At 47.2% G+C, this 15,000-nt stretch overlaps 1 protein-coding gene across 1 annotated transcript in view; it reads left to right on the top strand.

Annotated features, from left to right (window-relative positions):
- efna3b (ephrin-A3b) overlaps positions 1 to 15,000 on the top strand; it is a 35,970-nt gene that overhangs the window by 20,471 nt on the left and 499 nt on the right. Inside the window, exons 2-4 of the mRNA XM_059019923.1 lie at positions 12,072 to 12,361; positions 12,771 to 12,836; positions 13,348 to 13,431. Coding sequence (XP_058875906.1) covers positions 12,072 to 12,361; positions 12,771 to 12,836; positions 13,348 to 13,431 — 440 coding nt within the window. The remainder of the gene's footprint in view (positions 1 to 12,071; positions 12,362 to 12,770; positions 12,837 to 13,347; positions 13,432 to 15,000) is intronic.

Here is a 15,000-nt window from a genome sequence, read left to right as displayed (position 1 = left end):
ATTAATTTCACGCCTCTTTAAACCCTGTTTGGGACTAAAAGACAAAACTGCTGGAAAGTGCTGACTGTGAAGAATATCTCTCCTCTCCTTCTCACTACACTCCTCTCCTCTCCTCTAACCTCAACTCCTCTCCTCTCCTCTAACCTCAACTACTCTCCTCTCCTCTCCTCTAACCTCAACTACACTCCTCTCCTCTCCTCTAACCTCAACTACACTCCTCTCCTCTCCTCTCCTCTAAACTCAACTACACTCCTCTCCTCTCCTCTAACCTCAACTACACTCCTCTCCTCTCCTCTAACCTCAACTACACTCCTCTCCTCTCCTCTAACCTCAACTACACTCCTCTCTCTCCTCTCTCCTCTCCTCTCCTCTCCTCTCCTCTAACCTCAACTACACTCCTCTCCTCTCCTCTCCTCTAACCTCAACTACACTCCTCTCTCTCCTCTCTCCTCTCTCTCCTCTCTCCTCTCCTCTCCTCTCCTCTCCTCTAACCTCAACTACACTCCTCTCCTCTCATCTCCTCTCCTCTCTGCAGTGATTAGCTGTGCTGGGAGAGGGGGAAGAGAGAGAGAGAGAGAGAGAGAGAGAGGGGGGGGGGGATCACAGGAGTGTAAATAAATCTGTTAGGCAGCGGGCAGTGCCAGCCTGCGAGGACCCCAGACTGGCAGGCAGGCAGGCAGGCGTCCATCTCACTGCCTGTTTAAAACAGCAGCAGTGTGGAGTAGTGGTTAGGGGCTCTGGACTCTTGACCGGAGGGTTGTGGGTTCAATCCCAGGTGGGGGGACACTGCTGCTGTACCCTTGAGCAAGGTACTTTACCTAGATTGCTCCAGTAAAAACCCAACTGTATAAATGGGTAATTGTATGTATAAATAATGTGTAAAGAAAATAATGTAATTGTATGTAAAAATAATGTGATATCTTGTAACAATTGTAAGTCGCCCTGGATAAGGGCGTCTGCTAAGAAATAAATAATAATAATAATAATAATAATAAAACACAGCACAGCCTCTCTGTGTGACTCTTAAAGGAATAGTTTCTAGCAGCTTTTAATTTCTTCCCTGTTTGATATTATTATTATTATTATTATTATTATTATTATTATTATTATTATTATTATTATTATTTACCAGCTATTCCAGCAGGAAGATATTCTGAAAAGATATATTAATGGCTGGAGAGGACTCTGGTTCCAATGCTATGGTAACCCAAGTGCATTTGTAATGTGTGTGAGAGAGGGAGAGAGATCAGGTCTGTCTGCCTGCCTGCCCGCCTGCTTGTCTGCCTGTCAGTCTGTCTGTTTCGCTGTATTTGCTGACAGACTGTTTCGCTGTGTTGCTGATTCCCAGCAGAGAGAGAGGGAGAGTCTGAATATTTAATGTCGTGGTCGAGCTTCTGAGAAAACAAACACTGAGAGGGAATGTCAACCATGACAAGGTACTCCCCCCCTCTCTCTCTCTCTCTCTCTCTCTCTCTCTCTCTCTCTCTCTCTCTCTCTCTCTCTCTCTCTCTCTCTCACCTCCCTCTCTCACCTCTCTCTCTCTCTCTCCATCGCTTCCCCCTCTCTCTCCCCCTCTCTCCCTCTCTCTTTCACTTTCTCTCTCCCCTTTCTCTCTGTCCCTCTCTTTCCTTCTCTCTCTCTCTCTCTCTCTGTCCCTCTCTCTCCCTCTCACACACCCTTATCGCTATTATACTATTTTGATGAAAACAAAGAGAGGTGAGAGAGTTTGCAGTCTCAGTTTTAAATATTGCAGCATTGCAAATGTTGTCTTTATGGTCGTATTGTTAAAGTACTGGTAGCTGTATAGTTTATAATAAGCTTTTACCAGGGGGATACCACAGCAGTAAACTTTGAGAAGGGGGCTGGTTCATTATCTTCTCTGTGCTTTACTACACTGTGCTGTTGTTTCACCAGGGGATATAAAAGCAGTAAGAGAAGGGGCTGGTTCATTATCTTCTCTCCTTCTCTTCAGTGGGTTTGCTAACCAGGCTTCTCTTAATTGGGTTACACAGCACACTTACTTACTGAATGACAGCAGAGGAAATCGCTGTGCTGGTTTAATTAGGGCCAGATGAGAGGTAAGCTGATTATACTGAGGCAGGGTGACTCTCTCACACACACACACACACACTGACACACACATACACTGAGATACTGAGACACACACACACTGAGATACTGAGACACACACACACTGAGATACTGAGACACTCACACACTGAGATACTGAGACACACACACACACTGAGATACTGAGACACACACACACTGAGATACTGAGACACTCACACACTGAGATACTGAGACACACACACACACACTGAGATACTGAGACACACACACACTGAGATACTGAGACACACACACACTGAGATACTGAGACACACACACACTGAGATACTGAGACACACACACACTGAGATACTGAGACACACACACACACTGAGATACTGAGACACACACACACACACTGAGATACTGAGACACTCACACACTGAGATACTGAGACACACACACACTGAGATACTGAGACACACACACACACTGAGATACTGAGACACACACACACTGAGATACTGAGACACACACACACCGAGACACTGAGACACTCACACACTGAGATACTGAGACACACACACACTGAGATACTGAGACACACACACACACACTGAGATACTGAGACACACACACACTGAGATACTGAGACACACACACACTGAGACACTGAGACACACACACACACTGAGATACTGAGACACACACACACACTGAGATACTGAGACACACACACACTGAGACACACACACTGAGATACTGAGACACACACACACTGAGACACTGAGACACACACACTGAGATACTGAGACACACACACACTGAGACACTGAGACACACACACACTGAGATACTGAGACACACACACACTGAGACACTGAGACACACACACACACTGAGATACTGAGACACACACACACTGAGATACTGAGACACACACACACTGAGATACTGAGACACACACACACTGAGACACACACACACACTGAGATACTGAGACACACACACACACTGAGATACTGAGACACACACACACTGAGATACTGAGACACACACACACTGAGATACTGAGACACACACACACTGAGATACTGAGACACACACACACACACTGAGATACTGAGACACACACACACACACTGAGATACTGAGACACACACACACACACTGAGATACTGAGACACACACACACACACTGAGATACTGAGACACACACACACACTGAGATACTGAGACACACACACACTGACACACACACACACTGAGACACACTCCCACAATCCCACATCATATTTCCTGTGCTAATGAGAGGGAAGAGAATTTAAATCCTCGCTCGCTGTGCGTGAGTTCTCGACCCGTTGCCATGGAGACGTGACCCTGTCGAGATTGTGACATTATGGTTAAAACCTCATCACCGGAGCAAAAATAGATTGAACTATTGCCCTGACATCCTTATACCACCGGCCAATAGTCTCTGCCTGTCATGTGATTGGTCCACATCACTGTCAGTCCCGCCCCTTCTCCCCTGCACTCCTCACAACAAGAGAAAGGGGCTGAACACTGATTCTGCGAGTTAACAGAAAATGAATCACAAAACAGTGCTTCCCTGTGCTTTACCATACCTCTCTGTGCTTTACAATGCTTCCCTATGCTTTACCAGACCTCTCTGTGCTTTACAATGCTTCCCTGTGCTTTACCATACCTCTCTGTGCTTTACAATGCTTCCCTATGCTTTACCAGACCTCTCTGTGCTTTACAATGCTTCCCTATGCTTTTCCAGACCTCTCTGTGCTTTACAATGCTTCCCTATGCTTTACCACACCTCTCTGTGCTTTACAATGCTTCCCTATGCTTTACCAGACCTCTCTGTGCTTTACAGTGCTTCCCTATGCTTTACCAGACCTCTCTGTGCTTTACAATGCTTCCCTATGCTTTACCACACCTCTCTGTGCTTTACAATGCTTCCCTATGCTTTACCAGACCTCTCTGTGCTTTACAGTGCTTCCCTATGCTTTACCAGACCTCTCTGTGCTTTACAGTGCTTCCCTATGCTTTACCAGACCTCTCTGTGCTTTACAGTGCTTCCCTATGCTTTACCAGACCTCTCTGTGCTTTACAGTGCTTCCCTATGCTTTACCAGACCTCTCTGTGCTTTACCATGCTTGCACTGTGACTTGTCACACTGTGCTTTGATTATGAGAAACCTTTTTTTTTGTATATGTATATATGGATCGCTGCACTGTTCTGTTCTCTTGTGGTTAAAGTTTCCAGACTAAAGCTGAGAAAATGAGCTTTAAACCCTGGGAGGGAGGGAGGGAGGGGAGTCAGTGTTTGCTGAGTGGCGTGTCTGATTGGTCTCGCTCCACCGACTCCCCCCCTCTCTCTCTCTCTCCCCCCTCTCTCTCTCGTTCACCTGTTCTGTTTCCCGCTCTGCTGACGCTCCGAAGGCGCTGTAATTAATAATGACATCGTGTTCCTGCGGCTCTCCTCAAATTGAAAAGGGGCCGCTGTAATCTGCCTGCTCCGCTCTTGTGATTCCTGAGGAGAGAGAGGGAGAGGAGAGAGGGAGGAGAGGGGAGAGGGAGGAGGGGGAGAGAGGGGGGAGAGGAGGGGGAGAGAAAGGAGGGGAGAGAGGGAGAGGAGAGCTTGGAGGAAAGGGAGAGGAAGGTGGAGGAGAGGGGGAACGGGAGAACGGAATGGGGAGAGAGAGGAGGGGCAGAGAGGGCAGTTGGAGAGGAGAGGGGGGCAGTTGGACTAGGAGGACTTGTCATGCCAATAATGACCATTTGAATTTGAATCGGATTTGAATTGAGAGAGAGACAGGAGAGGAGAGAGAGAGAGACAGGAGAGGGAAAAGGAAACAAACAAACAGGGCTGGGCCGCTCCTGTCAGCCTCCCTCTCTCCCCTCCTTGTATTCAGCTTGTTCAAGCATCTGTGCACAAACAGCAGCGCTGAAACAAGGGCGCGCTAACGAAGACTCCCTCTCTCCCTCTCTCCCTCTCTTTCTGTGTCTCTCTGTCTCTCTGTCTCCCCCTCTCTCTGTCTCTCGGTCTCTCTGTCTCCCTCTCTCTCTGTCCCTCTCTCTCTCTGTCTCCCTCTCTCTCTCTCCCTCTGTGTCTCTCTGTCTCCCTCTCTCTCTGTCTCTCGGTCTCTCTGTCTCCCTCTCTCTCTGTCCCTCTCTCTCTCTGTCTCCCTCTCTCTCTCTCCCTCTGTGTCTCTCTGTCTCCCTCTCTCGCTGTGTCTCTCTGTTTCTCTGTCTCTCTGTCTCCCTCTCTCCCTCTCTCTCTGTCTCTCTCTCACAGTGACACTGTGTTTTTGCTCAGTCATTGTTTTCAATCACAGAAGCGCGGAGTGCTGATCGCTCATTAGGGAGAGCGCGGGTGACGTGCTGGTGGGCTGGCAGTATTGACTGTCAGCAGTAATTAGTCAATTAATTAACACTCCTTCATTAAAGGGTTTGATGCCTGTATGACAGCAAGCAGGTCCTATCTATCTATCTATCTATCTATCTATCTATCTATCTATCTATCTATCTATCTATCTATCTACAGTATCTATCTGTCTGTCTGTCTACTTTGAAATCCCTCTCTCTTCCCCTCTTCCCCTGTCTCTCTACCCCATCCCTCTCTCTCTACCTCCCTCCCTTTCCACTCTGCCTCTCCTCTCATCCTCTATATCCTCCACCAACCCTCCCTCCCTTCTCTTTGCATCCCTCCCTCTCTCTCCTCTCCTCTCCACAGCTGTATCTCTTTCCAGTCAGTCATCCCTCCCTCTCCTCATCTCTCTCCTCTCCCTCTCTATGTCTTTCCTCTCCTCCCCCTCTCTCTCCTCCCTCTCTACCTCTCTCCTTTCCTCTCCTCTCTCTCTACCTCTCTCCTTTCCTCTCCTCACCTCTCTCTCCTCTCCCTCTCTACCTCTCTCCTTTCCTCTCCTCCCCCTCTCTCTCTTCCTCCCTCTCTACCTCTCTTCCTTTCCTCTCCTCCCCCTCTCTCGGTATCTCTCTTTGCATCCCTCCCTCTCCTCCCTCTCCTCTCTTCCTCCCAAACCCCAGATCTAATTAAGGTCAGGTGTTTCGTGTATTATTTTGTATTCCTAAATTGGCCCCTTGTTCTGTCTGTGATTAATTGCTCCCAGCTGCCTCGGTCTCCAGTCAAGTGATCTGTTACCCAGCGAGTCCTTCGAATCCAGATCCGCGGCTCAGCAGCGCGCCGGGACGCGCCCCTCGTTTTTTATATTAATGTTTCCGAGAGGAATGAAGCAACTTTGTAAAACTTTGGAGAGGAGATGAAACTTTCATTGGCACTCTCAAACACCACTGTCGCTGAAACTAAACTGAGTCAAGCAGACCAGCGTTTGGGCTCCAGTGCCTTCATCAGTGTTATTGAAACTAAACTGAGTCAAGCAGACCAGCGTTTGGGCTCTAGTGCCTTCATCAGTGTTACTGAAACTAAACTGAGTCAAGCAGACCAGCGTTTGGGCTCTAGCGCCTTCATCAGTGTCGCTGAAACTAAACTGAGTCAAGCAGACCAGCGTTTGGGCTCTAGTGCCTTCATCAGTGTTATTGAAACTAAACTGAGTCAAGCAGACCAGCGTTTGGGCTCTAGTGCCTTCATCAGCGTTATTGAAACTAAACTGAGTCAAGCAGACCAGCATTTGGGCTCTAGTGCCTTCATCAGTGTTATTGAAACTAAACTGAGTCAAGCAGACCAGCGTTTGGGCTCTAGTGCCTTCATCAGTGTTATTGAAACTAAACTGAGTCAAGCAGACCAGCATTTGGGCTCTTAGGCAGACAGACAGAAACTGCTAGTCTCTCTCCTCTCCTCTCTCTCTATCTCTCTCTCTCTCTCCTCTCTCTCTCTCTCTCTCTCTCTCTCTCTCTCTCTCTCTCAATTCAATTCAATTTCAATTCAAATTGGCTTTATTGGCATGACAATAAAAAGAATTGTGTTGCCAAAAGCACATACATGGCATAACCAACTCAAATATACAGACAAATAATTTTTCTTAATACTAACAGTATCCCTCCTCCCTCTATATTAATACAGTAAACAGAATCCCTCCCTTCCCCTCTATATCAAACAGTACCCCCCTTCCCCCCTCTATATTAAACAGAATCCCCTCCCTCCCTCTATTAAACAGAATCCCCTCCTCCCTCAATTAAACAATACCCCCTCCCTCCCCTCCCTCTCTCTATATTAAACAGAATCCCCCCTCCCTCAATTAAACAGAATCCCCCCTCCCTCCCTCCCTCCCTCTATATTAAACAGAACCCTCTATATTAAACAGAATCCCTCCCTCCTTCCCTCTCTCTTTTCCCTCTCTAGTGTGACGTGTTCACGGTCTGTCCCCTCAGGCTATGACAGGTCTCCACGTATTGACCAGCCAGTCTGGCTGTGTGTTTGTCTTCCCCCGGCAGGATTGACAGCTTCTGGGTATCACACATTTTGGGGAATTCTGGGACTAAATCACAGAATTTGGGGAAGAAAATTTCCCTTATGTTTCTCTCTCTCTCTCTCCTCTCTCTCTCTCTCTCTCTCTCCTCTCTCTCTCTCTCTCTCTCTCTCTCTCTCTCAGGTCTCTGGACATGAAAATTTCATTCATTCACTTCAGTGTGACGGAGAGAGAGAGAGAGAGAGAGAGAGAGAGAGGAGAGAGAGAGAGAGAGACTGAGAGGTTTTTTAAAGCTTGAAGTGTACTGAGAGATTGGGGGAGTCAGAGCGTAGGGAGAGAGAGAGAGAGAAAGTGTGGGGGAGTTTATTTTTAAGCTTCAGGAACTGAATTTTGAGTAGTATTGCGAGAGAGAGAGAGAGGGGGGGGGGGGGAATGAAGGAGGGAGAGAACTGTAGTGTTGTACAGTACCACTGTACCAGACAGACAGAGTGTGCTAGCGAAACAGGACCACTGTCTCTGTCCGTCTGTCCGTACTGTACTGAGGTGTATATAAATACTGATACAAATTCAGAAATTCTGCAGGAAACCTTATAAATTTAATGAGTAACATTTTGACTAGACTTTGAGAAGATACATCCGTCATTGAGCTTAGTAAGTCTCTCTCAGTATTTTTGAATGGAGTGCTATTAATTGTACTAATACAGCAGTGTGTAAATATATTAGATCAGCCCATTGCTTCTGTAGCTGTGAGTCTGAAATCAAACCACTGGGACTGAAAATCTGAGAAAATTGTCCGAATAGGCAAATTAGCGATTGTCTTATTGAATGGATGCCTTTAATAGGCCACCCGTGCAATTCATTTAAAACAGTGAAGAGAAAAGGAGCACAGAGCCACACACGATAAAACGCAGGAGACTTTTTAGAAGTGGTGTAAGACTGATTAAAGCACAGAGCGGTCTGACCGTTTTCACACAGGAGTGTGTTTCTATATCCCTGATTACTGAGCGGAGATTGAAATTCTCACCCCCAGAGGTGTTTTCATGCAGGCGGGTGTATAGACAGGATATCGATGACACATCTGGAGGTGTTCAGATACAGTTGCACACGGCTGTGTGTGTATAAGACAACGTCTCTTTTAATATGTGTGAATGGAGCGCTATTGAGTGGTAATACTAAATACATAGGCTGTCTGCAGCTCTGGCTAAAAGATTTGCATCCCCCTCTGTGTAGAATGAACTCATTCTGCTTCATGAAGTCGAGTGAAACCTGCTGAATAATGTGACGTTAACATATTGAATTGCACACCGCCTTGTAGTTTTCCATATACGACAAAACTGACAAATTGAAAAATGGGACATTTTGAAATCCAACATGAATTATGACTGTACTGCTATTATGGCTTCCTGACGGTAGACTTTTGTGTCGTTTCTTTGATTACCTAATGCTAGTAAAATATCAAAATGATGTTTATATAGTTTATTTATTTATTTATTTTTTTAATCATTTCTCAATCCTAAAATTCTAGGTGATGCAAGACTTTTGGCCAGAGCTGTACATATATATGTGTGTGTGTGTGTGTGTGTGTGTGTGTGTCTGTGTGTGTGTGTGTGTGTGTGTGTGTGTGTGTGTGTGTGTGCGTGCGTGTGTGTGTGTGTGTGCGTGCGTGTGTGCGTGCGCGCGCGTGCGTGCGTGCCTGCGTGCGTGTGTAATTATTAGTATAATTTCCAATCCATGTAATGCTGTGGTGTGCTCATGGTTTTGCTAGTTACGGTTTTGCCAGAGCGTTGAATTGCATTGAACACCGAGACCAAACACACCTTTGCAAACGAAACCGCTCCCTCCAACTCCAGAGTGCTTTTTGGCGGCCTCTTGTGGCGGTATGCGGTACTGCACTCAGCGTCCCTGTCTCTCGGATGCAAAAAACTAACGGCCTTTACTGGCAGGACAAGGCAAGCACGCATTGCCAAAGATACCGCAGCAACCGTACCGAAAGATTATAGATCTGTGTCGAGAAGAACAGTTAGAACAGAATGGAACAGATGGCTTGAAAGGAGTCCAATTACACACAGGGTGAGATGGCTGCAGGCTGCAATGCTCGCTCACTTGTGCTACCATCGCCTCTCAGCAACTTTCTGGTTGCTAAGCCCTTCTGTGAGCTCTCTCTCTCTCTCTCTCTCTCTCTCTCTCTCTCTCTCTCTCTCCTCTCTCTCTCTCTCTCTCTCTCTCCTCTCTCTCTCTCTCTCTCTCTCTCTCTCTCTCTCTCTCTCTCTCTCTCACCCAATTAGCTGGTGCTGTTTCAATAAAGAGGAAACGGTGAAGCAGCCATCCTGTGAGACTCTCACTGCTCCTCATCTCTCGCTATCACATATACACACTGTATATATATATATAAAGGCATATATTTGCATCCTGAGCCATTCTTTTTTTTTTTTTTTTTTTTTAAAGTCATAAAAGTGATAATTCCTCTAGAGGAAAATATACTTGAACTTTGACCCATTCGACTCCTCGAGACCATCGCTTTCAATTCAAACGCAAAATGTCTCGTCTTCAATCACTCGACAACACCCCACAGTACAGAAATGTTCATTAATGATCAACTAAATGAGAAAAAAAAAATGATGTAAAGCTGGTACATTCGTATCTCAGAGAAACGTATTGATTTCATTGATTGGTTTTAATCAATTATTCACTTGTGTGTGTATCTACATTCCCTTTATATATATATATATATAATATATATATAGAGAGAGAGAGAGAGAGAGAGAGAGAGAGGAGAGAGGGAGGGAGAGGGAGGTTTCAAAGGAGGTAAACTGCAGTGTACAAAAATGACAGGTTTGCATGAACACAAAACAGTGCATTTCTATTGAGTGTCTCACGCTGTCCCTCAGGCTGGGACAGGCACACACGTCCTGGGCTGATCGCTCTGCTGTCAGAGCCTCCTCTCCCAGCAGGATCCGCAGCTTCTCAGGGCCAGGCAGAGTGTGGAAACTGGGTCAACCGACTCGAGAATTTCAGAAGGTGTGTGTCCCCTTATTTCTCTCTCTCTCTCTCTCTCTCCCTGACTGTGTTTATATATAGTCATGACCCCCCTCCCTCTCCTGTCTCTTTCATCTCAGCGGCGTGGGGGAAACATCACAGGAAAAAAATGGTCCGAGATCAGACAGCAGGAAAATCTTCGGTTTCTCTGAATGCAGCTCATTATTAAAAACACATGCCTCCCATCTCTCCCTGTCGCTCACACTATACTGCAAATACTACCACTATACTGCACCATACTGGCATATACTACACTATACTGCATATTAATAAACATGGTAAACTGTGGTAAATGCAGAGTGGAAGAATGGGGGGGGGGGCAGTCCTGTGGTGAATGTTTGGCATTGAATTTATGAAGAGTCTTTTGCTATTTCTAAATTCAGCAGTATTGAGTGTTCAACAGTTCTGGAGTCTGAGGGTCATTGCAATCTCTCTCTCTCACTCACTCACTCACTGTGTTGGGGGGGGGAATGTCACTGCGCTTTTTTAAGAGGCACCCCAACCATTCTATACACAACATTGCCATCTAGTGGACATGAGTGCGCGCTGCATGCCTGCTGTGTGTATGGGGGGGGGGGGGGTGTCCTCTCTTCCTTTGATTTCAATTGCTAAAACGTTTTCTCTGCTTCACTCAGTTTCTTATACTTTCAATAACACTGGTGAAGGCACTAGAGCCCAAACGCTGGTCTGCTTGACTACCTGGTTATCTACAAAGCACTTGCAAGCCTCACTCTATACCCCCCCCCCCACCCCCCTCCACTTTCAGTCGCTGCGTGTATAATTCTACCATGTTGTTAAGTTTCCTATCTATGTATCTATTTTATAAAGCACGTGTGTTTTTTTCTTTCAAAGTTATGGCAACTTCTCAAACTCCACAGAGTTCGGGGAAACTGTTGTAAAATTTACTAAAAATGTCAAACGTGGGTCCGAATGGGTATATCGGACCCCCAGTCTCATTCAAAGACATTTCAAAAAGAGCTTTGAAGCAGACTTCAAAGTTATCAGCGTAAAAACCTGTCAGGATGTTAAAAATGAAAAGAAAAAACGACAGGTGCGTTATTTTAAACAGTTGTAGCAACACCTGGGGGGACGCGTCACGCTGCATTTTTTAGCGGAACCCCAATACTTACTTTTTAAGGAACAGGAACGTCTCTGAAAAGAAGACCTTTTTGTCACCTTGCTAACCGATCCCAGACTGACACAGATCGCTCATCATCACGAAAACTCAAATTCAAATGGTTCATTCAATCTCGGAGCTGCTGCTGAATTTTTTTCAAGGTGTGCAGGGCGGTTCTGTGTTGATAAGCATCATGTTAAAATTGATTCTCGTAGCCATAATTAATCCTAGAGCCGCTGCTGCAGTTTCACTGTGCGTAAGGGAGCTTTGTTAGTTTATTATTATAGTTTATTAAAATTGCCTATTGCTTTTCTCTTGCATATTCAGTTCATGTCGTGATTCACGTGCGTCATCACAGAAGTAATAAACACCTTTGTATTTTTGATTCATGTTGTGACACTTCGCTTGCTTCCCGAGGGTAGTTCTCTCTGTTGCCTCAGCATTTACAAAGTGTGTCTCTGTGTCTCCCAGTCTCAGACAGGCGGGCTACACTGTGAAGGTCAATGTCAACGACTATCTGGATATCTACTGCCCGCATTACAATTCCTCTACGCCTCCTCAGCGCATGGAGCAGTACGTCCTGTACATGGTGAACCGCGAGGGCTACCGGGGCTGCGACCCGGCCCAGGGCTTCAAGCGCTGGGAGTGCAACCGGCCCCACGCCCCCCACGCACCCATCAAGTTCTCGGAGAAGTTCCAGCGCTACAGCGCCTTCTCCCTGGGTTATGAGTTCCACGTGGGCCACGAGTACTATTACATCTGTGAGTATCCGTGACTGCCTCTATTACATCTGTGAGTATCCGTGACTGCCTCTATTACATCTGTGAGTATCCGTGACTGCCTGTATTACATCTGTGAGTATCCGTGACTGCCTGTATTACATCTGTGAGTATCCGTGACTGCCTGTATTACATCTGTGAGTATCCGTGACTGCCTGTATTACATCTGTGAGTATCCGTGACTGCCTCTATTACATCTGTGAGTATCCGTGACTGCCTCTGGGAGTACTGACAGTGCATCAAGTAGACCTGTGAGTGTAGTTTACAGACACGATATGCATTAACTTATATAGATGTACAGAGATGTTGTATCGCCCTGTGATTGGCTGCTTGGAGCTGCGTGGTTTACAATGCGCCGCTGGTGTAACCGTGGTCTCTGTTCCTCCCGTAGCCACGCCCACGCATCACCACGGCCGCACCTGCCTCAGGATGAAGGTGTACGTCTGCTGCTCCACCAGTGAGTACCACGCGGCAAGACTCCCATTGCACAGCAGCGGCACCCAGTCCAGGTTTTACTACCAGCTTGATCACCCCCCCAGTCTTTCTAGGCAACAAGCTCAGGTGTGTCTGATTATCAAACTCCCAGTAAAACCAGGACTGGATCACACCGCTATGCAATGGGAGTGTTATTTCCATCGCTGATATGCTATGTTAAACTATCACTACACTGTACAGCACTAACCTGTAGCCATACTGCCCCATTCCAATCTGCAGTAACAAGCTGTGTGTGTGCTAAAAAGATATGAAGAGACTCCTCCTCCCTCCCCCCTCCGTTCCCCCTCATAGTCACACAGGAGCAGCTGGGACTGGTCCCAGCGCAGTGTCTGTGGGGCGTCTCTGAGCAGCTCCACACTGAGCGGCTAGTTCTGCTGTCTGCTGTCCCTCTCCTAACAGGACTGACAGTCTCTCTCTCTCTCTCTCTCTCTCTCTCTCTCTCTCTCTCTCTCTCTCTCTCTCTCTCGCTGCAGCCTCACAGCTGGAGGATGACAAACTGCACCCGACCCGGCCGAGCTTCACTCTCACACCCGAAGACATCAAGATCGAGGACATTAGTGAGAGGAGGAGGAGGGGGGGAGGGGGAGGGGGGGAGGGGAGAGGAGGGGAGGGAGGGTGGACTGGGGAAGGGGGAAGGGGAGAGGAGAGAGAGGGGAGGGGGGATGGGGAGGGGGGGAGGGGGGAGGGGAGGGGGATGGGAGGGGAGAGGGGGATTGGGAGAGGGAGATGGAGAGGGGAGTGGGAGAGTGGAGAGGGGAGGGGGAAGGGTGGATGGGGAGAGGGGGGAGAGGAGGGGCAGAGGAGAGGGGAGGGAGGGAGAGAGGAGGGGGAGGGGGAGAGGAGAGGGAGGGATGTGAGGTGAGAGAGCAGAGCATTACACTTCATCAATCATGGAACTAAGTCATAATAAAAACAGAGACACGCAGCCCGCAGACACACACACACACACACACACACACACATTCACACACACACACACACACATTCACACACACACACACACACACGCACGCACGCACACACACACACACACACACATTCACACACACACTCAGGCTCTTGTGTAAGACTGGAACCCCCCCACACACAGTCAGGAATGCTGATTAACCCGCTGCCCCTCTTCACAGCTGACTGGAGAAGTCAAAGCAGCAACGAAAAATGAATCGATCAATTCAAACATTTTAAACCAGCTCTCACAACGCCTCACCGGGGAAACAGACAAATAAAATATTCTAGCTCCCATTCTACCCACGGCAGCCTCGTCCCATTGAAGCTGCCCTATACTTGTGATACCATCGCCCCTCAGTGTAATACAGAACGCAGTGCATATAACATAAGAGTGTCATTATTTCTGTAGCTGTGCTGTACATTTCGTGCTTGAGATGACATCACTGCACACAAGATAAGGTGTTCTGGAATGTTGACAGATCCTGGCTGGTGATTGGCTGGTTCCTTGTTCTCTCGTGTTTGACGGACGGCCCTTTCGTTATCAGTCCGGCACGCTGACAGAATCCAGCTACTCCTTCACATGACTCGCATTCCTTCACCCTCCACATTTTTTCGTTCGTTTGTTTTTTCCCTTGCGTGCTTTCGTGCCTCTCTCTGCTTCGTTCCTCCCGTTTCTCTTCACCTTCATTTGTTTTCTATTCTTTCGCTCTTCTCGTTGTTTTCTTTCTTTTCATATTGCCTCCTTCCTCCTTCCTCGTGTCCCTGATCAAAGTTAACAGAAGCAAAATGACTGAAGTAAACTTTCATTATCTTCTCTGTGCTTTACTACACTGTGCTGTGCTTTTACCAGGGGGATACCACAGCAGTAAACTTTGAGAAGGGGGCTGGTTCATTATCTTCTCTGTGCTTCACTACACTGTGCTGTGCTTTTACCAGGGGGATACCACAGCAGTAAACTTTGAGAAGGGGGCTGGTTCATTATCTTCTCTGTGCTTTACTACACTGTGCTGTGCTTTTACCAGGGGGGTACCACAGCAGTAAACTTTGAGAAGGGGGCTGGTTCATTATCTTCTCTGTGCTTCACTACACTGTGCTGTGCTTTTACCAGGGGGATACCACAGCAGTAAACTTTGAGAAGGGGGCTGGTTCATTATCTTCTCTGTGCTTTACTACACTGT

This window comes from Acipenser ruthenus, unplaced genomic scaffold, assembly GCF_902713425.1.
Source record: "Acipenser ruthenus unplaced genomic scaffold, fAciRut3.2 maternal haplotype, whole genome shotgun sequence".
In the NCBI taxonomy this organism is placed as follows: domain Eukaryota; kingdom Metazoa; phylum Chordata; class Actinopteri; order Acipenseriformes; family Acipenseridae; genus Acipenser; species Acipenser ruthenus.
Note: the sequence above shows the minus strand (reverse complement) of the source record. Positions and strands in the feature narration are given on the sequence as shown.